The sequence below is a fragment of the Neodiprion lecontei genome, chromosome 2, assembly GCF_021901455.1.
Source record: "Neodiprion lecontei isolate iyNeoLeco1 chromosome 2, iyNeoLeco1.1, whole genome shotgun sequence".
In the NCBI taxonomy this organism is placed as follows: Eukaryota; Metazoa; Arthropoda; class Insecta; order Hymenoptera; family Diprionidae; genus Neodiprion; species Neodiprion lecontei.
The window spans coordinates 36,243,316-36,269,591 of record NC_060261.1 but is presented as its reverse complement, the minus strand read 5'-3'; the positions used below and the strand labels follow the sequence as shown (position 1 = coordinate 36,269,591).

The 26,276-nt window shown below is 38.6% G+C and overlaps 2 protein-coding genes and 1 long non-coding RNA gene across 10 annotated transcripts; 1 reads left to right on the top strand and 2 right to left on the bottom strand.

The window, feature by feature from the left end:
* Positions 1-8,537: 8,537 nt before the first annotated feature.
* Positions 8,538-15,696, top strand: LOC107218241 (DNA helicase MCM8-like). Of its 5 annotated transcripts, XM_015656061.2 has the most exons (15): positions 8,538-8,693; positions 8,908-9,030; positions 9,118-9,350; positions 9,425-9,560; positions 10,203-10,453; positions 10,689-10,793; positions 10,975-11,127; positions 11,206-11,425; positions 11,496-11,659; positions 11,743-11,955; positions 12,057-12,190; positions 12,271-12,493; positions 12,724-12,879; positions 12,991-13,194; positions 15,114-15,696. In XM_015656061.2, exons 1-14 carry the CDS (start codon positions 8,624-8,626, stop codon positions 13,189-13,191), a joined length of 2,382 nt encoding a protein of 793 aa, XP_015511547.2. In that variant the 5' UTR covers positions 8,538-8,623; the 3' UTR covers positions 13,192-13,194; positions 15,114-15,696. The 5 variants fall into 5 exon arrangements, with proteins under 5 accessions (XP_015511547.2, XP_046588669.1, XP_046588668.1 ...); XM_046732713.1 differs by having other exon boundaries at positions 10,203-10,390; positions 10,975-11,425; XM_046732712.1 differs by having other exon boundaries at positions 10,975-11,425.
* LOC124293123 lies at positions 11,534-12,031 on the bottom strand. The gene is made up of 3 exons (XR_006903045.1): positions 11,948-12,031; positions 11,697-11,872; positions 11,534-11,616 (listed from the first exon to the last, which is right to left on the bottom strand). It is a non-coding gene; the product is annotated as an uncharacterized LOC124293123 (long non-coding RNA).
* LOC107218244 (hemicentin-2) lies at positions 13,159-25,189 on the bottom strand. 4 transcript variants are annotated; one of them, XM_046732707.1, is made up of 14 exons: positions 22,238-22,365; positions 20,137-20,269; positions 19,235-19,443; positions 19,007-19,117; positions 18,555-18,758; positions 18,122-18,273; positions 17,727-17,871; positions 17,504-17,634; positions 17,229-17,388; positions 16,708-17,001; positions 16,275-16,583; positions 15,798-16,124; positions 15,497-15,687; positions 13,159-15,360 (listed from the first exon to the last, which is right to left on the bottom strand). In XM_046732707.1, exons 1-14 carry the CDS (start codon positions 22,353-22,355, stop codon positions 15,091-15,093), a joined length of 2,754 nt encoding a protein of 917 aa, XP_046588663.1. In that variant the 5' UTR covers positions 22,356-22,365; the 3' UTR covers positions 13,159-15,090. The 4 variants fall into 4 exon arrangements, with proteins under 4 accessions (XP_046588663.1, XP_015511551.1, XP_046588665.1 ...); XM_015656065.2 differs by lacking the exon at positions 22,238-22,365 and adding an exon at positions 24,379-25,189 and having other exon boundaries at positions 13,160-15,360; XM_046732709.1 differs by lacking the exons at positions 19,235-19,443; positions 22,238-22,365 and adding an exon at positions 25,061-25,179 and having other exon boundaries at positions 13,160-15,360.
* Between the last annotated feature and the right edge of the window lie 1,087 nt (positions 25,190-26,276).

Sequence of the window (26,276 nt, the reverse complement as noted above, 5' to 3'; positions counted from 1 at the left end):
CAAGCGCTCCGTAATTTCTTTACTCCAGGTCCGCTACCTGGTGAAACACGACTTTCAGGACACGCGCTCCGTAGTTTTTGCGCTCAAGGTCCACTACCTGCAGGAACTCGACTTCCAGAACAAGCGCTCCGTAGTTTTGGCTGTCCAGGTACTTGACCTGATGACTTTTGACCTCCGGGAGTAATTTTGCGTAGTTTCGGCTGTACAGGTTCGTGACCTCGTAACTTTTGACCAAGCACTGTGTAGCTTCTGCGCGGGTCCGCTACGCGGTGATACTCGACTCCCAGGATCAGCGCTCCGTGGTCCCTGATTCATGTTACAATAAATTATTTCAATTCGTTTTTCGCGCAAGCCCAAATTCAGTAGCTGTCAGTACGCTAATAAAATTTCTATAACTTTATAATCTTCTCATAATCTTTTTGGTAAAATATGTCGATAAAAAAATTATATTAAACCTTATACATTATTTTTGATTTGTTCTCATGCTGAAAATATTTATTAGTATTCGCGGTATAACTCGAGGTGGTTGGCGGTGGTCGTTGGGGGTGGTTAGGGGTGGTTGCGGGTAATCGAGGTGATTCAAGAAGGGGGACGAGGATTTGTGCTCGGTGAGTAAAACACTTTTATAATATTTCATGGCAATTGTAATTATATTTTATCTAAAATATCTCAAACTAGTCATGTTTACATTAAATTATTTCAATTCATTTTTCGCGCAAGCACATATTCAGCAGCTATGAATAACCTTATACAGTTAATTATGTTATTAATTAATTAATTAATCAATTACTCAATTATATTAATCCTTACACAATATTTTCGATGTGTTCTTATACTGAAAATATTTATTACTATTCAAGCTATAACCTGAGGTGGTTATCGGTGGTTGTTGGGGGTGATCGGCGGTGGAAGAAAGACAAGGAGATGAAGGTGGACGAGGATTTGTGCTCGGTGAGTAAAACACTTATATAATATTTCATGGCAATTGTAATTATATTTCATCTGAAATATTACAAACTTGTCACGTTTACAATAAATTATTTCAATTCATTTTTCGTGCAAGCACATATTCAGTAGCTATGAATAATCTTGTACAATTTATTATATTATTAATTAATTAATATTCTTATAATATTTGATGGCAATTGTAATTATATTTCATCTGAAATATTACAAACTTGTCACGTTTACAATAAATTATTTCAATTCATTTTTCGTGCAAGCACATATTCAGTAGCTATGAATAATCTTATACAATTTATTATATTGTTAATTAATTAATTACATTAATCCTTACACAATATTTTTGATGTGTTCCTATACTAAAAATATTTATTACTATTCCAGGTATAACCCGAGGTGGTCGGAGGTGGACGAGGAGGAGGACGAGCTGGACGAGGAGGAGGACCAGGTGGACGAGGAGGAGGACGAGGTGGACGAGGAGGAGGCGGGGTGGGTCGTGGGAGAGGACCTCTCCTCTCCTCAGAGGAGGGGAGGGGGAGGGGCAGGGGAGGGGGAGGGGCAGGGAAGGGGGAGGGGGAGGGGCAGGGAAGGGGGAGAGGTGGGCGGGGAGGGGGAAGGGAAGGGAAGGGAAGGGAAGGGAAGGGAAGGGAAGGGAAGGGAAGGGAAGGGGAGGGGAGGTGGGTGGAGGGTGGGAGGGTGGGAGGGTGGGAGGGAGGGAGGGAGGGAGGGAGGGAGGGAGGGAGGGCGGGCGGGGGGGGGCGGGGGGGGGGGGGGTGTACTGCTCTATTAACTCTAACGGGCTCGCATCGACATCCGTCCTCCACTCCCTCCCTCCCTCCCTCCCTCCCGCCCTCCCTCCCTCCCTCCCGCCCGCCCGCCCGCCCGCCCTCCCTCCCTCCCTCCCTCCCTCCCACCCTCCACCCACCTCCCCTCCCCTTCCCTTCCCTTCCCTTCCCTTCCCTTCCCTTCCCTTCCCCCTCCCCCTCCCCGCCCACCTCTCCCCCTTCCCTGCCCCTACCCCTCCCCTGCCCCTCCCCCTCCCCTCCTCTGAGGAGAGGAGAGGTCCTCTCCCACGACCCACCCCGCCTCCTCCTCGTCCACCTCGTCCTCCTCCTCGTCCACCTGGTCCTCCTCCTCGTCCACCTGGTCCTCCTCCTCGTCCAGCTCGTCCTCCTCCTCGTCCACCTCCGACCACCTCGGGTTATACCTGGAATAGTAATAAATATTTTTAGTATAGGAACACATCAAAAATATTGTGTAAGGATTAATGTAATTAATTAATTAATAATATAATAAATTGTACAAGATTATTCATAGCTACTGAATATGTGCTTGCACGAAAAATGAATTGAAATAATTTATTGTAAACGTGACAAGTTTGTAATATTTCAGATGAAATATAATTACAATTGCCATCAAATATTATAAAAGTGTTTTACTCACCGAGCACAAATCCTCGTCCGCCTTCCTGAATCACCAAGATTACCCGCAACCACTCCTAACTACCTCCAACGAAAACCGCTAACCACCTCGAGTTATACCTCGAATACTAATAAATATTTTCAGCGTGAGAACAAATCAAAAATAATGTGTAAGGTTTGATATAATTTTTTTAACGACATATTTTACCAAAAAGATTATGAGAAGATTGTAAAGTTATAGAAATTTTATTAGCGCACTGACAGCTACCGAATTTGGGGTTGCGCGAAAAACGAATTGAAATAATTTATTGTAAACACGAAGCAGGAACCACGGAGCGCTTATCCTGGAAGTCGAGAAATTTTATTAGCGGACTGACAGCTACCGAATTTGGGGTTGCGCGAAAAACGAATTGAAATAATTTATTGTAAACATGAACCAGGAACCACGGAGCGCTTATCCTGGAAGTCGAGAAATTTTATTAGCGGACTGACAGCTACCGAATTTGGGGTTGCGCGAAAAACGAATTGAAATAATTTATTGTAAACACGAAGCAGGAACCACGGAGCGCTTATCCTGGAAGTCGAGAAATTTTATTAGCGGACTGACAGCTACCGAATTTGGGGTTGCGCGAAAAACGAATTGAAATAATTTATTGTAAACACGAAGCAGGAACCACGGAGCGCTTATCCTGGAAGTCGAGAAATTTTATTAGCAGACTGACAGCTACCGAATTTGGGGTTGCGCGAAAAACGAATTGAAATAATTTATTATAAACACGAAGCAGGAACCACGGAGCGCTTATCCTGGAAGTCGAGAAATTTTATTAGCGGACTGACAGCTACCGAATTTGGGGTTGCGCGAAAAACGAATTGAAATAATTTATTGTAAACATGAACCAGGAACCACGGAGCGCTTATCCTGGAAGTCGAGAAATTTTATTAGCGGACTGACAGCTACCGAATTTGGGGTTGCGCGAAAAACGAATTGAAATAATTTATTGTAAACACGAAGCAGGAACCACGGAGCGCTTATCCTGGAAGTCGAGAAATTTTATTAGCGGACTGACAGCTACCGAATTTGGGGTTGCGCGAAAAACGAATTGAAATAATTTATTGTAAACACGAAGCAGGAACCACGGAGCGCTTATCCTGGAAGTCGAGAAATTTTATTAGCGGACTGACAGCTACCGAATTTGGGGTTGCGCGAAAAACGAATTGAAATAATTTATTGTAAACATGAACCAGGAACCACGGAGCGCTTATCCTGGAAGTCGAGAAATTTTATTAGCGGACTGACAGCTACCGAATTTGGGGTTGCGCGAAAAACGAATTGAAATAATTTATTGTAAACACGAAGCAGGAACCACGGAGCGCTTATCCTGGAAGTCGAGAAATTTTATTAGCGGACTGACAGCTACCGAATTTGGGGTTGCGCGAAAAACGAATTGAAATAATTTATTGTAAACATGAACCAGGAACCACGGAGCGCTTATCCTGGAAGTCGAGAAATTTTATTAGCGGACTGACAGCTACCGAATTTGGGGTTGCGCGAAAAACGAATTGAAATAATTTATTGTAAACATGAACCAGGAACCACGGAGCGCTTATCCTGGAAGTCGAGAAATTTTATTAGCGGACTGACAGCTACCGAATTTGGGGTTGCGCGAAAAACGAATTGAAATAATTTATTGTAAACATGAACCAGGAACCACGGAGCGCTTATCCTGGAAGTCGAGAAATTTTATTAGCGGACTGACAGCTACCGAATTTGGGGTTGCGCGAAAAACGAATTGAAATAATTTATTGTAAACACGAAGCAGGAACCACGGAGCGCTTATCCTGGAAGTCGAGAAATTTTATTAGCGGACTGACAGCTACCGAATTTGGGGTTGCGCGAAAAACGAATTGAAATAATTTATTGTAAACACGAAGCAGGAACCACGGAGCGCTTATCCTGGAAGTCGAGAAATTTTATTAGCAGACTGACAGCTACCGAATTTGGGGTTGCGCGAAAAACGAATTGAAATAATTTATTATAAACACGAAGCAGGAACCACGGAGCGCTTATCCTGGAAGTCGAGAAATTTTATTAGCGGACTGACAGCTACCGAATTTGGGGTTGCGCGAAAAACGAATTGAAATAATTTATTGTAAACATGAACCAGGAACCACGGAGCGCTTATCCTGGAAGTCGAGAAATTTTATTAGCGGACTGACAGCTACCGAATTTGGGGTTGCGCGAAAAACGAATTGAAATAATTTATTGTAAACACGAAGCAGGAACCACGGAGCGCTTATCCTGGAAGTCGAGAAATTTTATTAGCGGACTGACAGCTACCGAATTTGGGGTTGCGCGAAAAACGAATTGAAATAATTTATTGTAAACACGAAGCAGGAACCACGGAGCGCTTATCCTGGAAGTCGAGAAATTTTATTAGCGGACTGACAGCTACCGAATTTGGGGTTGCGCGAAAAACGAATTGAAATAATTTATTGTAAACATGAACCAGGAACCACGGAGCGCTTATCCTGGAAGTCGAGAAATTTTATTAGCGGACTGACAGCTACCGAATTTGGGGTTGCGCGAAAAACGAATTGAAATAATTTATTGTAAACACGAAGCAGGAACCACGGAGCGCTTATCCTGGAAGTCGAGAAATTTTATTAGCGGACTGACAGCTACCGAATTTGGGGTTGCGCGAAAAACGAATTGAAATAATTTATTGTAAACATGAACCAGGAACCACGGAGCGCTTATCCTGGAAGTCGAGAAATTTTATTAGCGGACTGACAGCTACCGAATTTGGGGTTGCGCGAAAAACGAATTGAAATAATTTATTGTAAACATGAACCAGGAACCACGGAGCGCTTATCCTGGAAGTCGAGAAATTTTATTAGCGGACTGACAGCTACCGAATTTGGGGTTGCGCGAAAAACGAATTGAAATAATTTATTGTAAACATGAACCAGGAACCACGGAGCGCTTATCCTGGAAGTCGAGAAATTTTATTAGCGGACTGACAGCTACCGAATTTGGGGTTGCGCGAAAAACGAATTGAAATAATTTATTGTAAACACGAAGCAGGAACCACGGAGCGCTTATCCTGGAAGTCGAGAAATTTTATTAGCGGACTGACAGCTACCGAATTTGGGGTTGCGCGAAAAACGAATTGAAATAATTTATTGTAAACACGAAGCAGGAACCACGGAGCGCTTATCCTGGAAGTCGAGAAATTTTATTAGCAGACTGACAGCTACCGAATTTGGGGTTGCGCGAAAAACGAATTGAAATAATTTATTATAAACACGAAGCAGGAACCACGGAGCGCTTATCCTGGAAGTCGAGAAATTTTATTAGCGGACTGACAGCTACCGAATTTGGGGTTGCGCGAAAAACGAATTGAAATAATTTATTGTAAACACGAAGCAGGAACCACGGAGCGCTTATCCTGGAAGTCGAGAAATTTTATTAGCGGACTGACAGCTACCGAATTTGGGGTTGCGCGAAAAACGAATTGAAATAATTTATTGTAAACATGAACCAGGAACCACGGAGCGCTTATCCTGGAAGTCGAGAAATTTTATTAGCGGACTGACAGCTACCGAATTTGGGGTTGCGCGAAAAACGAATTGAAATAATTTATTGTAAACACGAAGCAGGAACCACGGAGCGCTTATCCTGGAAGTCGAGAAATTTTATTAGCGGACTGACAGCTACCGAATTTGGGGTTGCGCGAAAAACGAATTGAAATAATTTATTGTAAACATGAACCAGGAACCACGGAGCGCTTATCCTGGAAGTCGAGAAATTTTATTAGCGGACTGACAGCTACCGAATTTGGGGTTGCGCGAAAAACGAATTGAAATAATTTATTGTAAACATGAACCAGGAACCACGGAGCGCTTATCCTGGAAGTCGAGAAATTTTATTAGCGGACTGACAGCTACCGAATTTGGGGTTGCGCGAAAAACGAATTGAAATAATTTATTGTAAACATGAACCAGGAACCACGGAGCGCTTATCCTGGAAGTCGAGAAATTTTATTAGCGGACTGACAGCTACCGAATTTGGGGTTGCGCGAAAAACGAATTGAAATAATTTATTGTAAACACGAAGCAGGAACCACGGAGCGCTTATCCTGGAAGTCGAGAAATTTTATTAGCGGACTGACAGCTACCGAATTTGGGGTTGCGCGAAAAACGAATTGAAATAATTTATTGTAAACACGAAGCAGGAACCACGGAGCGCTTATCCTGGAAGTCGAGAAATTTTATTAGCAGACTGACAGCTACCGAATTTGGGGTTGCGCGAAAAACGAATTGAAATAATTTATTATAAACACGAAGCAGGAACCACGGAGCGCTTATCCTGGAAGTCGAGAAATTTTATTAGCGGACTGACAGCTACCGAATTTGGGGTTGCGCGAAAAACGAATTGAAATAATTTATTGTAAACATGAACCAGGAACCACGGAGCGCTTATCCTGGAAGTCGAGAAATTTTATTAGCGGACTGACAGCTACCGAATTTGGGGTTGCGCGAAAAACGAATTGAAATAATTTATTGTAAACACGAAGCAGGAACCACGGAGCGCTTATCCTGGAAGTCGAGAAATTTTATTAGCGGACTGACAGCTACCGAATTTGGGGTTGCGCGAAAAACGAATTGAAATAATTTATTGTAAACACGAAGCAGGAACCACGGAGCGCTTATCCTGGAAGTCGAGAAATTTTATTAGCGGACTGACAGCTACCGAATTTGGGGTTGCGCGAAAAACGAATTGAAATAATTTATTGTAAACATGAACCAGGAACCACGGAGCGCTTATCCTGGAAGTCGAGAAATTTTATTAGCGGACTGACAGCTACCGAATTTGGGGTTGCGCGAAAAACGAATTGAAATAATTTATTGTAAACACGAAGCAGGAACCACGGAGCGCTTATCCTGGAAGTCGAGAAATTTTATTAGCGGACTGACAGCTACCGAATTTGGGGTTGCGCGAAAAACGAATTGAAATAATTTATTGTAAACATGAACCAGGAACCACGGAGCGCTTATCCTGGAAGTCGAGAAATTTTATTAGCGGACTGACAGCTACCGAATTTGGGGTTGCGCGAAAAACGAATTGAAATAATTTATTGTAAACATGAACCAGGAACCACGGAGCGCTTATCCTGGAAGTCGAGAAATTTTATTAGCGGACTGACAGCTACCGAATTTGGGGTTGCGCGAAAAACGAATTGAAATAATTTATTGTAAACATGAACCAGGAACCACGGAGCGCTTATCCTGGAAGTCGAGTTTCACCGCGTAGCGGACCCGAAGCACGGGATCCGGGAGGTTGAGAACCCGGTACTCGAAATACGTAGCGGACCCGAAGCGCGGGATCCGGGAGGTTGAGAACCCGGTACTCGAAATTTGCGGAGCGCGACTCTCATCCGTCCGCTCTACTGCGCGGTTGTTTCCCGACTGAGGAATTCGGCTAGCTGATTTTGAATTGGTGACGTCACTTTCTGAACGTCCGACATCCAAACTATGGTTTCGAACTCTGATACTATGTATGACGATGTATGATGTATGGTGTACGATGATATGATATGATGTATAATGCTTTTAGTTTTCACGTTTCATACAAGAAATACGCACTTCATCTCTCCTGCCGATCCCAGACTCAAGCGGCTATGCCCTTCGATGGTCAGCCGTCGACTAAAGATATATTCTTCAGTCAACGGGTCAGCTAATAACGCTGCCGTTCTGCGACAGTTGGATCATCAAAATTTTTGCTCATACCTTCAAATGTGTGTTAAAATACACTCGAAATTTTAAGAAGCTTCGTTCTATCTCTTCCTATCAAAAAAAAAAAAATAAAAAATCTTCAACAATCACCTTTTCAGGTCTTAAATCAGAACACTGCGTTAAATACTGTCTCACATACGGAGCATCCATTTCATCTTGATCAAAATTAGCGCATCCGTGACGTATTACAGTTACTCTGAATATTTTTTCATACAAAACACTTTTCGAAAACAATTCGGCTTCTCCACCCAACGTAGGTACTTCATTTGCGACTAGCTAAAACAGCGTTTTGATTTTGATACATCATCAGGCAACGGCGCGCGTGCTCATTGTATTGCCATAGCAGACGATAATGCTTTACGCTTGTCGGCACGCGCTTTCTCAGTTTTAATCTTGGTGTGTGTTTACCACTGGTGAATTTTGCTTAGGGTTCACGTTGCAAAATGAATAATCGTGGTAGAAGTTGGTACAGAAATAAAGGAAAGCGGAAAAGACCATCTGAAATTACGGAAAGTGAGTATTCAGTTAAATACAATGTTATAGACAATGCAAAGTATAACGAGAAAAAAGTTTGACTTCAAACACGTGGATTTCAGCAGTCTTTACCAAAAACCCTGTCAAGTAATTCTGTTTGCTTTGTCAGTTAAGCTTCGTTAATTTCTAGATTTATGTCGCAAGTGCATTATTGAAATTCCGTCATTGTTTCGTGTTAATGTGTCCGTTTCAGCACTCGGAGGGTCGAAAAAGGACATGTCAAATCCTACAGATTCAAGCGAGGCATGCTCGCTGTTCAATCCAAATAGACACAACTCTCCATATCATAATTGGGACTTATATTTCCACAACGAAGGTAAATGCAATTTTTCTTCTGGCTATATACGAAACATGTTTGTTAATTACGATCATATGCTATGTAGAATTGTTTCAATCATTTTAGTGTACACCAAAGCCTCGTCGACAGTAAGAAAAATTGAAGCAATGCAAAGATTTATAATGTCCCATATGGATATATTTCCAGTTTCAAACTTGGAAAACAACAAACCTTATAATGTTGACATTAAGATCCTGCTTAAGGATGACTTGTTTTATAATGAGTGGAGTAGTTTCAAAGAGGATCTGACAAATGATCCGAAACATACGCTAAATTGCCTTGGTATGGCAATTGATCAGGTAGGCATAGATTGTTTGTTTTCCGAAATTTATTTGCATTAATTATTCTAATTTTACTATGCATTACCATCAAGATGATGATTGAAACAATCACAGCAAAAGAGGGAATGGATGATGTGACTGTCTCAGCTAACTTGCCAATAGCCGTAGTAAGAATATCCAATTATGGTCCAGTCCTCTCCCTGAGAGACCTCAAGGTAAATTCTTATGGTAAGCATAATGCCATGAAGGCACTAAGAAAAGTAAATTCTATCTCCTGGATAGGAACCTGGGGATAAACTTAGTATTAATGATCATAGGAACTAGCGTAACTCATGGTGCTAATCAGTTTTCACGTAATCAATGCACGACGCAGTCATGTATTAACTTTGAACTTATTATTTTGTTATAACAAAAAAAAAAACAATGTTATTCATTTTAAAGATAAACAAAGTTAACTGTGCAAAGATATGATTATGTGAAAAATAAAAACATAGATAGAATACAATTATAAAGTAAAATCTTTACCACGATCAACATAAAAGTAAATGGAAACTAATCCGGTATTATCATGCAATTGGTGGGTTTCACTAACATTCGTTGACATTTATCAGTTGTAAGTTCAAAAAAACGTATAAATTATCTTTTTCAATTGGCACACAATGTACTTCAAAAATATCATTATTTTGTGCTGAATCTGTATTCATATTTAATAAATCTTGGGCTGAATTTAGCACTACAAATTATCCACTCATTGTTTGTCATAGATTGTTTTTACTCCTCCACACAATACAATACTAGCTCTTTTAATTAAAACGAAACTGTATCAAATTGCTTTGCAAGTTTCATAACACATGAAATAATTTACTCTAGGTAAGCTAATATCCATCAGAGGATGTATTATGAGGGTTGGGAATATAAAGCATTTTGCCCAATGGATGGAGTTCTTGTGTGTATCATGCGGCAGTCGCATGATCTCGAGACAAGTTGATGGAATTTACACCTTACCAACCAAGTGCGTTTCCTGTAATGGAAAAAAATTCCAACCTCTCTTGAGTTCGGTACATACAAAAACTGTAACATTTCAAGTGATAAGATTACAGGAACATGTTGGCGATGAGCAGGTCAATTTTCTTACATTATTAACGACATAATTCTTATCCAGGTTGTTTCACTAGACTCAATCATCCTTGGTGTTGTCATTCATTTTTCTATGCATGTTTATTACTTGTGATTTATACTTCAATTTTCAAGTTTTACATGGAACTTTAGCTGGCATCAATATTATAAAGTTTACCGTCACAAACATGTCGATCATTGATGAATACAAAGCATGTATTAGATATTCAATTTGTACAGGATGACAAAGGGAGAATGCCCCGTATTATTGATGTCGACTTGATAGAAGACTTAGTCAACACTTGTATGCCAGGAGACGATATTACCGTGACTGGAATCATTAAAGTGAGTTGAAATTTTTATTAAAAATATGAGCATATATAATAAAGATTCTAGGCAAATCCAACAATTACATTGCCACTGACGTTTCACACCTAATATTATTAGAATCTTCTTGAACAAAATTTTCTTGTATGTAATTAATTATTTTCTCCAAGTTTGCTTAGTAATTGATGTAATATTCTAGGTCAGAGGAAACGAAAAGAATTCATCGAAAGGAAATACTGCCGCGAACTTGTTTTCTTTATACATGGAAGCTGTTTACATATTAAATAATAAATCGCAAAACAAATGTGCTGTTGCACTTGATCTGACTGATGTAGATCACCTTGCAGTAAAGGTCAATTGTCAGTTGCGTGAGATTGTAAAATTAACAAGGACAAGTGAATTTTTAATTGGCTTTTCTATTTTGTTGCAGGAAGTCTATCATGATCCAAATGTATTCAAATTACTTGTGCAATCCCTCTGTCCAAGTATTTATGGTCATGAACTCATAAAAGCTGGACTCATTCTAAGCCTGTTCGGAGGCAGCACAAAATCGCAGGATGTGCGCGATGATGTCCATGTTTTAGTTGTCGGTGACCCCGGTCTTGGAAAGTCACAAATGTTGCAAGCTTGTGCTCGTGTTGCAGCCAAAGGTGAATAGTAGCTTGCTGTACAATATTTCCATAAATTCACTGACTTACTTGCTTAAGTTTTCTTTTCTAGGTATTTATGTATGTGGTACTTCTAGTACCTCGACGGGTCTAACTGTTACTCTTGTGAAAGATGCCAGTACCGGTGACGTCGTTCTTGAACCTGGAGCACTTGTTCTGGCTGATAAAGGCACCTGTTGCATAGATGAATTTGATAAAATGTCAACGCAACATCAAGTAACGTTGATTCTGATTATAATTTATTCTTGCTCACAAGTGTCTCACTCAAATAACGTATCCGTTTCTATTCTTTCAAATAGGCATTACTTGAAGCGATGGAACAACAAAGTGTCAGTGTAGCTAAATCAGGGATGGTATGTTGCCTTCCAGCTAGGACGTCAATCTTGGCAGCTGCCAATCCAGCTAGAGGACGCTATGACAGGTCCAAAACTGTAATTGAAAATTTGAACATGAAGCAGCCTCTGCTTTCACGTTTCGATCTAATATTTATACTCTTAGACCAACCTGATGCAGTAAGTGTCTTCTAGAAAAAAATGCTTCGTATCTTGAGTAATGTAGTTGTAAATGGCGTGATTCATATTGGGACCATCTTTTTTTTTTTTGTTTTCAACAGCATTTGGATGATTTACTCTCCGACCACGTTATGGCTGTACATGTTGGCATAAGCAACCAAATTGGAGATATGAGGTCTAACAGTACCAATTCGTTATCGACTGGTGAATCTTCCACGTCAGCAAATAACTTGAGGTAAAAATTTTCTGTTGTTGAAAAATCAAAGTTTATCTATGTCACTATTCCTATTAAAGTTTTACAAATATTAAATACAGGCAAAAATTGAGTTTATGTCCAACTGAGACCATTGACCCAATACCACATCGTATTCTTCGAAACTATATTATATATGCTCGGCAATATGTTAAACCAAAAATAACACCTGCTGCAGTAGAAGTATTGAAAGGTTTTTATTTAAAATGTCGAGCGCGAAACGACAGGGAGAAAATAACGCCCATGACACCAAGGCAATTGGCAGCACTAATCAGACTGACTGAGGTAGAATTTTTCTTACATGCATTTACGATTAGCTAAAGAAACGTAATCAATATGTTCATCTGAGTGGCAAAGAGATGTTAAAGTACCTCAAAATGAATGAGAATGCTTTAAGATTATCAATACAATATGATTTTTATTTGATACGTGAAAAACTTACGCTAATTCTCATCAAAGGCATGTTTCATATCAATCCAAGAAGCTGATCTGGAGCTCTAATACCTCATTTTTAGGCAAGAGCGAAGTTGGAATTAAGAGAAGAAGCCACGCATAGTGATGCTTTGGAAGTCATTGAGATAATAAAGTTCAGTATGGCAGAGGTAGATGTGGAACACATTGAGCCTGATTATTCACTATTGTCTGGATCTGGAAAATTAACAGCTGCTAAGGTAATTATGGATAGATATACAGAATAGAGAACAGAAACATGTCCTGACATATACTTGGCTCAGTAAGAATTTCGCTTAATAATATTCTATATGTTTTTTTTTTTTCTACAGGTGAAAGCGTTTATAAGTTTATTAAGAGATAAAGCAGCTGCTATGGAAAAAACAGTATTTTCAACAAGGGAAATGAGAGACTTGGCAACGAAAGAGAAAATTATTGTAGATGATTTTAACGCTTTAATTTCAAAACTGAACGAAAATGGTTTTATTTTGAAGAAAGGGCCAAATTTGTATTCAGTAACTACAAACAATTAACAAGTAAGTTCAGAAGACATAAGTTAGATTTGCAGGACTTCAGTTAACCACGGGATATTGTATATCAATTTAGGTTAAATAATTGTTGCTGCTTTTATTAATTTTAATTGAAAGTGACGGTGACTTTATATTGTACATAATTAATTGTTTTAAGAAAATTCAATTCTGTCACATTCTGTTCAATACCATAGATATGTTATATTATTGTAGACTTTGTACACTGCCTATTATAATATTTATCAGTTACGATTTTAAGGTAAAATTTTAGTATTTGCTTATATAATTACATACCTTACCATTTGATTAACAGCAAATAGATCTTAAAATAAACTAATTGTCACAACGACGTATGATCATCACGAAAAATTTAGGTGATATAGAAAAATTACAAACATTCACTCAGATTTGGTACAGTTACTTAAGTTAATCAAAGAATATTTACTTACACGCATTTGTACACATGGTGTGTTAATACAGTTTAGATTTATAGTATACAAACAGTTTTGGGAGATTGTATTCATTTATTGAGAATTTATGCGTAGTAGAAATTTGATGATGTATGTCAGTCAACAATCATCATATTCCACCACAATCGAATTCATTTGGAATTACATTTCTCTTTGAAGTCATGCTCATTAACTATAGGTCATTACTTACTTCTGATACTAATAACTTATCACGAGAAAAAATCACGCACCATATCTTCAATGCTGTGTGTAACTCAAACTGTACAATATAGATATTTATTTAAAACTCTTATGCATTTATGTATTACCACAACTGGCAGCATTTTCATCGTACATATATACGTATATAAATATATATCATATCTATTATATATACATATACATATATATATATATATATGAATTTATATATTTTTTTCAACGCTGCTCCAAGATCAACTTTTCAAAAATTCTGAACATAAAAATTGAACCGTTCAACAAATTGCTCGATGAATGTGTATTTAATGGATGACATTCGGTGCTGAGTTGAACATAATTTCACTTTCGAAGTTATAATTTTTCAACAACAGCGCTTACGATTACATCCATAAAATCTATAGTTAAACTCAATTTTGCGGTGCTTTGTTGAAGATCACATCTATAAAAATTTAAATAGATCTATCTTTCATTGACAATTAATCATTATATGACGATAGACAATTTCACAAGTAGTACGATTACCAATTTGAAGTAAGGTAGTTCATATTCCATACAGACGACAGTATTGACGGAAAACTGAACGAATTTAATTAAATCACAAAGCTATACAGGACCTACATTCTGACCTTCCGTCAATTGTAGAATCTCCTGAGTATAAGCAAAAAATACATCAAAATAATAGTAGATTTTTTGAATACCAGGTTAATGTATGATCATTTCATGAAAACTTATTGCTGATTAAACGATATATTAATGGATTCTACGAATTAAGAATAATTTTTGCAATACGTATTTTATGCTCACAATCAAAGGTCCACAATGCTCAGTTCTGGTTATATTCGACTTTGAAAAGATGGTATCGTGTGTACTACACGAACTTACGTACTATGCTATGAATTTGAAGATGCAATTGAACCGAGTTAAATATCGTACTAGTGATCGGTATAAAATATTTCCATATTTAATGTATTTACAACACATGAATTGTATGTAGAACCCATTTGCGCGCCCCATGTCATACGTACAACTTCATATACTTATATTAAATATAGCTTTTTAAGTTTCCTTCAATACAAAAGGGCACTTGATTGAACATAGATGTAATATGGTACGGGATGAAAACAATTCACTGAAAGAAACTAGGCTCATTTTAATACAAATGTTTACACGTTATACTAGAATTAATGTTCAACATAGTTCACGTATGAAACTTCTGTTCCTCTCTGGGTATATATCACACAGAACTTTCTCTTTTAGATAACACCAATGGCGTATTTGTTATTGCTTCTTGCTGCGATTGAAGACAACACTGAGCAGCGACTCGGGATTCTACATCCTTTGGCAGAAGCGTAGTACTAGGAGTAGGGTGACTCACCATTCCTAGACCAGCATACAGAACTGGAGGGCTCATCGTCATAGACTGAACACCTTCGGCGTTTGGCCAATATTGTCTGGGCAGCGTGCATACACCAGTACCATAGACTTCGCTGACTATTGGCTGAAACTGAAGACAGAAGGTGGTCGTGTCATGCAAGATCTTCTGTCAAATAGTTGAGGTAGATGAGTTTTACTTGATCATTGCAAAAGTGAAACTCCTTATCAAGTGTGTTATGTTACCATAATACAACTGTCATACTTACAGTCTTGTGCTTTGATGACAAATTTGAAAGATCGTGGAGTGGCATTCCGTTACGTATTGTACAATATCCAACATAGTTACTTTGTCCACTAATTGCTACTACTGCTGGATGGTCCATTAAATTTCGTGACGGGGAAGTTTCTATTGTTGATATAAGTCGTCTCTTCCTCAGATAATCCGATGGTTCATCACCTTAACAAGTCAAAAAATCAGAATCAAAATATTTGGTAATTTCATGAGGATTGTTAGTAAATCTGTAAAGAGCCTTCTCCATATGTTGACATGTAATACGTCACTATTACCATTGATTTGTTGAGGTATGATGTCTGGATTCTTGTCATCGTTGTCAAGAAACTCTCCTGCTGTATCCAATTTTCTAAACGGACTCCCGCTATGTTTTTCATCCTTTAACAAACTATTCCCATCTCGCAATCTTAATTCACGCTGGATGGTGACTGTTTTATTTGCCTTGCTGTACACCTCCGTGTGTGATTTTCCATCAGTTTCTACATTTGCGTGTTGAATGCGCAGAACAACCATGACAACAATAGCCACAATAACCAATGCTGCCACTACTCCGATCATAACACTGAGCATCGGAGTTAACTTTATATGTTGATGTGGCCGATCTGTAATGAAACATGGCACTAAGTAGAACGATATTTAATTGTTGGATTTTTGTCTAATTGTGTCTACATAATGCATATAACTTGCCTTAGTTGTACCAATATCATTGTTAGGAGAAAAAGATTCTACGTAAATTAACATTACTCGCTTACCTGATTCAGATGTCAATTGTTTTTCGGGAAGTCTCAATGTACCAGCTTGAACTACCATCGCTTCACTTCGACCTTTGTCATTGTAAGCATATATGCATGCTTGATAAAGTACACCTGACTCCAAGTCAGTGACACTAAATCGGGGCACAACAGATGACAAATTTGCGCGTAAATCTTGACTATTACTTTCTCGCACTTCGAGTAGAAAAGATTGTTGTAGGCCTCCGTTGAAACCTTCTGCACAACGCACAGAGAAAGAATTTGTCGATGTGTTGGATGTAGTGCAGTTGTGTACCATGTCCGGACGTCCTGTTACAAAAAGATCAAACTTTATCTCTGCAGTTGTACTTTTGTTGTAATTTGTATTTCATTGACGATGCAAGTGAGATAATTAGTTATAAGTAAATTCCTGTTTGTATACGTGCATGCATACCTGCAGCAATAATGTGGTAGACACAAGGAACTCGTTGGCTTCCGACGCGATTAGTAGCCCAGCACAGAAGCGTTCCGTAATCTAATTCTGTCATTGGGGTGTAGGAAACTATGGACAAAGTGCCAGCTCTGGCTATATGTCCAGCTGCAACATCAATGCTCTCTGCTGAATTGTTGAAAGTCCAACGAAACTGTACTTCAGGGGGATTTGCATCAACTTGACAGGATATGTTGGCCTTCTCTTGCTTTGCTACGCCGTGCACTCTCGTTTGATTCGGCTTACAAGTTGGAGCAACTATGAAGAAAATATATATGACCATCGCTGTTGGGTACCATTCTAATAGCTTCAGTTCTAAGTCAATTTTGTTTCAAGACATTTGAATGCCAGGAATATTATTTTGACTTTAATTATTACAGATTTGAACTATATCGGGGATATTTTTATAGTAGTTTTTTTACTGGCTCATGCGAACTAGCTTTTAAATAAGCGATGTTATGTCTTAGCCCTCAATGCATACTTACACATGACATTTAGGTAAAATGGGTTGCTTTCGCCATCGCCTTCGCTATTGTATGCAACGCAAGTGTAGTTACCAGCACTCTTTCGATCAACGCCTTGAAGAACCAAGCTTTGATTGCTAATTATGATTCCTGATCCAATATTATGATGCAAAGCCTTTCCCTGTAATAAACAAAGTATAGAGACTATTCCTGCACCCAAGAAAGGAGTAGAGTAGAACATCTTTCAATTTTCACAATTTACACTTTCCTTTGCGTGTAACACACAAGCAACGTACCTGATGCCGCCACTCAACCTTGTAAACAGCCGGTTCTGCTTTAATCAAACAATCGAAATATACATCTGTACCTTCTCGAATAGCTCCTGGATTGAGTGAGGTACCTAGTTGAATCTGTGTCTCTGGAACATCTGCAAGAATTAATCGACTTACATTAGTACGATTCAGATGAATATTTTAAACTCTGCCACTCCAGCATTTGTGATAATATTTATAATCATACATCGTATTTCTAATGTCCATCCGTCCTCCATCGATCCGCTTCCAATAACTAAATTCTCAGCCCGGCATGACAAATGTTTGCCAGCATCTGCTTTCGTTGCCACAAATGATAATATACTTGTGGTTGTATTTCCGTCGTTAGATGTCTGTAAAAATAATCTTCATTTGAAATTCTATTTTCCAAAATTTTAGTTGAAACCTATCATTTCCTTTTTTATCTTAAAAAATGATTTCTTTATTGTTTGAAGAAAAGTTGAATGCGTGGAAATTAAGTTTGATTCTGATTAATCCATGCACTTAGATAATCATCTTGAATTTCGCTCTAATCTCACAATTAAATAATGTATAGTCTATAACTGCTTAGTTTACTATAGTTTATATCTTAAATAAGCTCACAGTTTCTTTAGACCCTTCAAGACGTTGTCCATTTCGCCACCATGTAACTGTTGCGGGTGGTCGAGAGCCTGATGTTTTACATAGTAAATCGTACCTCCTTCCAGCAGATAACGGTTGATTAGCAGCTACTATTTTAACATCCAATGGGCCGACTGAAATAGTGAAAAAATGTTTGAATTTGGTACTATGTAACAACCATGATTATAAATCACCACCAGAAACCAAGTCGTATTAAAATACAGGACACGTATCCCGTTGATTAATAAATTTCTATTGAAAACAAAGCGAAGCTGTTTCAAATATATTTTGATGACCTTGCCCAGTAAATCACTAGATAGACTTAAAATTATAGATCTGCCACTGTAATAGCATGAAATAAGTAAAAAAAAATTTACATAATATAATTATTGTATGAGTGTATTTTATTACTTACAATTCATATCCACGTGTACAGATGCGGTGAGAGGTATAGATTTGTTGTTATTCGTTGCTACACAAGTTATTTCCGATCGCACATCGTCACGTCCTAAGTTTGGTATTTTAATTTCACTCCTTATGGTATCGTGGTGTAATTTCACAGATTGATTGCTTTTCATCACATCATTTCTATACCAAAGAACAGACGGCGAAGGCTTACCTGAATAATAATTATTTACCTTTTATTCATCCTAATTTTGAAAGTGTAAAACACATAATGACATGAATTGAGAAGGTCCGATATTGACGGAAATAGTTGTCTAATGCAAAGTGACACTAAATATATTTCATTGTTTTTACTATACTTAATAAATCAATAATATCTTGGAACGTACTACGATTATTAAAAACTTTAACTTACAAGACTCTTTCTTTCATTTTTTTATAATTATACCAATCAAAACATACCGCCATAGACATCGCAGAATAACTGTAATGTTTCCCCTTCTGAATATGGTCCAACGACTGAATTTCTCAAAATTCCAGCACTGTCCAGTATCTCAATTTTATGTGGTGGAACTAAGATGTGACGCAGAAAAAAAAATTAGTTCATAGTTGATCGCTCAAGTTTAGACGAATAAAATGTATAATTGTATTTATCGGAGAGCATAGTTAATTTCTCAATTATCAGCTCACCTATAACCGTAAGATTGACTTTAGAATTTCGAGTCTGACCAATTTGGAAATCGACTCGGCATCTATAAAGACCAGCATCTCCCTCTTTTACGTGATCGATTCCAAGTTCCGCTGGTTTTTTTTCCGGTACAAAATAGGCCCGATTTGAAAATACCGTATCGTCGGACCATCTTTCAGCTATACCAAAATCACGATCTCTAGCATCAACGCTGAAACAATATAGGTGCACCTGTAAGTGGCTTGAAATAACATTTTTCTGCAAGGAAATGCAGACTATCCTTGATCTCAATGCATCTTGCAATGGTCCTTAGTTATAACTTTCTAAAAAAAAATCCAGCCGTCTGCACTGTGTTGCAGTGTAATTGATGAACAAGGTGAACGTTGCAATTATTTTTCACAGTCTATACCTTAGAAAAAAAGTTACCACTTCGGCAAATAATTGGATTACCGGAGTCTGATAACAGTACTATTTTCACGACTATTGGAGTATCGAATGTAAGTAATGTCCACTGCTGAAGATTATACAGCAACCAAGGATCAGTTATTCCAATACTCCAAAAGTGAATGCGCGATTTCCCGATATCATTGCAGACGAGGACCAATTTTACATGAGGGATGTGAATTTAAATTTCCACCGGGACACCAAGTCAATGTGTTTCTTACTTTTGGTGTTTCGGACATTTCCAAAGAATTTACATATCGTACCTTGGAAATTGAAGAAAAACAAAATACGGGTAGCCTTGATCGATTGAAGGTCTTACAAGTAAGAATACATCCGCAGAGATACGGCTTCGAATGGAAAATGGGAATGGAGTCTTGGAACGAGGTTCACCACATCTACGTACATATAATTACACACTGTATCCGATAAATAGGATTTATGGGTGTCATTGTGTACTTACCTATACACAGGTGTTCCGAGATCTTCGCGATACCATAATACGAGTAATACCGAGTCCCCGTCATGGGATGTTGATATATCGCAGGGTAAATACGTTGGGTCTCCGACGAGTGCCACGATTTGAGACAGCGGTACTGGAAAGCAAATCCGGACAATTTCAGACAAGCTCGATGACGATTATCTGGTATAAGATATTACCGGGCTGGGGAACAGAATGACGAAATGAGCACGTGTATGAGCACAGGGTGAGGAGGAAATCGCAAAGCTGAGCTGCTGGGCGTGGTTTAAAAAGGATTTTAACGGATCATCAGGATGGCGTGGAAGTTTGTCGGCAGAATGTAGGGTTTACTAACACCGTGGGATTAGTGGATCTTAGTGGGCGGTGAACTTAACAATTCCCGAGAGTTGGTGTTCTGGATTACATTTGGATTGTTGAAAATTTAGGACTATCATAGATAGAGAAAGGTGTTAGTTTTTACTGCCATCTATTGTTGGTCCAAATCATCCGGCTTTTAATGGTACGACACAGTAAAGCTGGGAGAAGATTACGCTAGATTGTTCACGTATATTTTCGAGGGAAAATGGAAAATGGATGGTGTTAGAAATAGATAAGGTAAAAGCAATCTGAAGTTGGTAAAGTAAGGTGATCTTATAGATGCGGTTGTGTAGTAGGACGGAACTAAGGAACCATTTGGAATTCTGCAAGCAAGCCAAGTTTCGGTTCCGGAATTGTCGAGGCAAATTTGCAAAATACACCGATACAGAGTAGTTGTACCTACGAGTAGAAATTGCACGCCTTTACTACCCGTTGCATTTAACTGACAGTGAAACAGTTGCAGTTCCCGTAAAATTTCAGAATGGGAAAGAAAATGAAACCCGGAAGTCTTCAAATACGCAGCGTTCTGTCTAACAATAAAATAACAGTTATAGTCTAGCAGTTGTCTTCTATGCTTCATAGATTCCGATAAAACAACTACTATTCGCCCTTTACAGTCTGAAATAATACCTAAACACGAATGCGGTAATTGTATAAATAGCGTTCGTATTAGTAAATCTTGCAAGCTTGAAACTAGCGCGGTTGGATCAATTGCAGGAGTTCAAGCCTTTGGCAAACACTATTCCAAGCGTGTTTTTTCCGGTTATTTTAATGATAGGGTGAGGTCGGCCGAGAGTTTTTAATCCATTCAAACTGAAAAGGGGCGAAAAATGGAAGGCGACGGAAAATGCGGTAAATTCTACCGCAATTTTAACATTAACGCGACCGCAATGTTTGCTGTTTCCATACAGAACTTTGCGCATCTTTTTGTAACATATGTTGCTCTTTAGGATACAGCTGTAAAAACCTGTACTGCGGTAAGTGCAAAAGTTTTATTTTCCACGCGTCAACTTGCCACTTAAACATTGGCTCGATTTCATCTTTGGTGATGACCGAGTATTTTTGCTATACCAATCATTGGCTCTTCGTATTAATTTCTGGGAGAAATCGTTACACTTTCGGAAGGTTAGCGTGAAAAGTGATACGAATTCTGATCCGCTTCCGCGAGTTATTCCATTTGAAATACCGCACCATAAACGTACTCAAAGGCGGATGCATTTTTTATTCGTTTCAAGTGTACCAGTTAATCGGATACCTCGGCTTAAAGTGAGAGCGAAAGGTAGACTTGATGCTCGTACAGGTATACCTACGTTGCCTCGGTTATGTTCCATGATCACACGGATTGTACAGTTGAGCACCTTGATATCAGGATGAAAAATTTCAGACACAAGTAACTACACGACGGTGAAATCGCGTGCCGATATCCCTGAAAATGACAGCAATTCGCAGTCAAATTGTACGCGAGAAGTAATATTTGGTAAACACGCGATCTTCGCGATAAAATGGCTATGCACTGTAAATCCGCGATAGGCAAAGCGAGAAATCTCAACGAAATCGTAAACCTTACTTCATATCCGGGGGTGAAATGGTGCTCGGAAATTATGACGTTTACACTGTCAACGTAAAACAACATTACACGCCTCGCGGGACTGAAATACGGCCCAAGTGCAAATCGACTCGAACTGCTCTTGTGCCGAGGTGCACAATTGTACAGTTTATTACTTACGTATAACTACATGCGCGAATTTGGAGAGCCAGAAAAATTGCCTGGTAGTTATAGTCGTAGCCTTTTCTTTCACCTCGCATGAGAAAAAAAAAAACATTTTATTATACAATGAGCGCATAAAATTTCGCGATTTTAATACGGATACGACAGTCTTGACCGCAACACCGGAACGAAGTTGTATTTAACATGTTGTCTCATGAATTTCTTATGCCAACATCCGTCTATGCGCTGCGAAGTCGAGAAATGTGCGAGTTTTCTGGAAGAGAAAAAAGGGGCCAGCGTAATGGGAAAGTATTACCAAATAACGTCGGGTCGATAGTACGTCATTTATTTCCGGTCTGTCATTGGCCCTTAATTGTTACATGCTAATCAATGCTCGGACGGTCTTGTAGAATTTCCATACCGAAGCAAAGATAATTGAAAAACTGTAATTCATTACTGCTAGGCGCATGATTATAACAGTCTCGCTCAAACTAATTGTTTTTCATCTAATTTCAGCTCTTAACGAGTCTTAGCAGACTTCGTGATCGCAATTCGAAATATATTGGGAATCGTGAGAACGTTGTACAGAAATTATCGCTGCTGATCAAATTCCGTGTTATACATATGTATAATGCTTAATACGTCTCCGAAACCGGAGATACTCAATTGAATTAATCACAGTAATTTAATGGCACGTATACACATATAGACAGCATGCACGAATTTACATAATAGTACATGCGGGCAATTACGACATTATATGTGCACCGCATGCATAAAATAACCATTGCGGAAAAATTCCATTTCGGTGCCCCAATTAATCGTTGTGAAATTATGATGAAAACTGTTCATCATCCATTGTTACCGACGGTAAATTGGTAATACCGAGTATCGTAGGATTCCTCTTTGCAAGGTGAAACAATTGTCCGTTTCCATACTCTAGGTCACTACTGTTATTGTTATGATTATAATTATTAATCAAGCACCTGTAAAGTTCGTATATTGCAGGATATTCGAAACTTGAAATTAAAAATATCTTTGGTAATCCGATTATTACGCTGTATTCTATGCGAACGTGTACAAAGACCTCGTGCAGGTATTGAGATGTGAAAGGAAGTAGTATAAATTAACCGACAGCAAAGGCGCAAGGAGCTTATAAGCTGGACTCAAATATGCCAATAAAGCCTGTAAATATTTACATAATATATAGTCGCGAATTCTAGATGCATATTTGCGAGGGCAGTGAAAAATTAATTACAGTACTGATCAGAATTTTTGCACAACAGGAGAAATTTGGTGAAAACATGCGTGCAAGGGATGCTTGAGAAGTGTTATCGAAATTGGAAAACGTACGTTCGGTCAGCTATAGCGAATTAATCTGAGGGTAATTTTTCACCGCGTGTAGAGGCAATCAAACCTTCGATGTGAAACCTTTACGATCTCGCGATGGGACAATTTGAAGAGAGTAAAAGAGCCGTTACACAAATCGGTGCTTCGTACGTGTTACCTTAACGCGAACGTTACTTCGGAATTGAACACCGCACAGTAAACTAACAATAAGTACCATTAGAGTCGTGTGTCACATTCAGAACGAAGGTAACTCGATTATCTGCGAAATACACCTCAGCGTTTTTCTTTATCCCTGTATCGGTATTTTGACGACTAACATAATGGCCTGCGTTATCATGCTTGAAATATTCTCTATATTATTTATATTTATTCTGGAATACAACGCGCGTTTGATTACACACGTACGAAAAGGAGTAGGTAAATTTGTGTCACGCAGAGAGTAAGAATCACAGGATCATTACTCACTTCGTTATAGGCAAAGAAGCGGAAGAATTCTATAGCTATAGGTACATTTTTGTACGGTACGATAAGTTATATTCTCTCACCGTCAGCAACAGTTCTCACGCGGTAAATAAATAAATAAATATATATATAATAATATATAAATAAATAATATATATATGTATATCTTTTCTTTTTTCGTGCAATACAACAATTTTCACACCGTGTTTTACACACTTACTACAACCCCAAGGAATAACAGAGTTACATAGCTACACGGATGGCATTGTGACTGACACCGTAGGGCGAAGGTCGGGGAAGACTAATACATGATATCAATGCAATGTTCAAATTAATACTCAACTCACTGTCTTTGACGCACAGGGCACCAGTAATCCATAGCGGAACAAGCGGAATTAGTATCCTGAAATGTCTACTGTTCGAGATGCACAGTACATTTGTAATGTACATATGAAGTTGGATGATCATCATTGCATAATTATTAAGAGGTGTTTGGAGCCATAATTTCACAGGTTTGTTTCAAATTAAACAGCCTACGAGATTGTTTTCACACTAACGATTATTACTCAAATATCACGCGACATTTACATCGATATTATCGTAATAAATAATTCCTCCTTCACTATTATATTCTCATATCGCTGTATATTCGCGTAAATCTGCGACGATGTTTTAAATCATAATGCACATAACGCTTGCTGGTACGTATGCCGTTAAAAAAGACATATATCTCCGTAATATATTTGTATAATACATGTAGGTGTATGTACAGATCTGTATATATATATAGATATAATTAAGACTGAGGAGAGAGAGAGAGAGAGAGAGAGAGAGAGAGAGAGAGAGAGAGAGAGAGAGAATGAGTTTGTGTGTGTGAGAGGGAGAGAGAGAGAGAGAGAGAGAGAGAGCGAGATCTTGTCGACACTTTCTGATTAAACTCCGCGGTGTAGGTAGAAGCGCTTATTGAATTGATTCCGTGCAGTTATTGATTCACAAAATTACACATAGTTGTTATTAAAATCACCGCACCGTTTCACGCCATACGTTATTCCTCGGCGACTAACGACGGACGAGGCTTTTTAAAAATCCCTAATAATGGAATACAGGCGCCATGGAGCTAGAACCTCTCTACAGTAGCGACGATCGAAAAGAGCAGAATACGCGCGCGCACCCTTTACCTGGCATGCGCCCTGTGCTCACCTCCAACGAATACGCGCACACATCCATACGCCACCGCGGGGGTGGGATTTCTTCTCTTTTTTTTTTTTTTCTTCCCTTTTCCCTTGTATTTTTATTTTTCTCGTTTTTCCTTTGCCCTTTTTATTTTTTTCATTCATTTGCTTTTCAACGTACAAAAACAATCGGTGATCCCTTGATATATGCTCGAATTCTTATCTCGCGATTTCGCATGGAGGCAACTGTATAATAACGATAATAACAATAGTAATGTTGTTTTCCCCGCAATTGGAAATTACGGAAAATAAATAAAACTGGAAAATGGGGGATAATTGTACGCACCGTGACACGATATTCGCGTTAAACATCAATGATGTTTCGCATTCTTGTGAATTGTAAACGTATACACACTACGCGCGTATATAAGTAGATACATTATTTATACAAACGCGGTTAGTATAAGTAAAAATCGATCTTCTATATACGTGTTTTATGTACAATGTATTTCGTTTTACGGAAATCACAATATAATGCACGGTGTGGAATATAAATTGCAAGACATATAATTCATTATTATTCTCTTGTATACGTTATTATATCTACGCTTATTCCGCGAAACCATTAGCGTCAAACAAACATACGATTGTTTACACAATTATTTCGCTTCCATATTTAATATCAGGCGTAAATCGTTTCTCACTCAATTGAATAGTGAAAAAAGTTGCGCATTTCTTCAAACCCTTTCAACCTCAAGTTGCAGGAAAAATAAAAATCAAAACACAGAGGCTCTTAGCAACAGAGAAACCGATATAGCTTACAACGATTTGAACGAGCTGTAGCGACGATAAATAATTTTTATGTTTCTTTCTTTTCATGTTCGGTCTTAAGTGGCCAGCGAAGGTAGAGAGCTATACTTGTACCATAATACTCGACATGACTTGTCTTTCCATAACCAACTACTTGGGGGGCAACGTATGTTACTTCACCGCTCAAGGCGGTGGCAATTTTTGCCAATCTTTGAACGGGATCTTCACTGATAAAAGGACAAGCAAAATGATCTTTGAGTCCT

What these genes read in the sequence shown, in the direction of transcription:
- LOC107218244 (XM_015656065.2), bottom strand. Translation starts at nt 24,502, where the DNA reads ATGATGATCATCCAACTTCATATGTACATTACAAATGTACTGTGCATC. An exon ending in CTACCACATTATTGCTGCAG is followed by an intron (nt 16,584 to 16,707) that starts GTATGCATGCAC and finishes TTTTTGTAACAG; the next exon opens with GACGTCCGGACATGGTACAC. An exon ending in TGTCATCAAAGCACAAGACT is followed by an intron (nt 15,361 to 15,496) that starts GTAAGTATGACA and finishes TTCTGTCTTCAG; the next exon opens with TTTCAGCCAATAGTCAGCGA.
- LOC107218241 (XM_046732712.1), top strand. Translation starts at nt 8,624, where the DNA reads ATGAATAATCGTGGTAGAAGTTGGTACAGAAATAAAGGAAAGCGGAAA. An exon ending in CTTATATTTCCACAACGAAG is followed by an intron (nt 9,031 to 9,117) that starts GTAAATGCAATT and finishes CAATCATTTTAG; the next exon opens with TGTACACCAAAGCCTCGTCG. An exon ending in TCTTAGACCAACCTGATGCA is followed by an intron (nt 11,956 to 12,056) that starts GTAAGTGTCTTC and finishes TGTTTTCAACAG; the next exon opens with CATTTGGATGATTTACTCTC.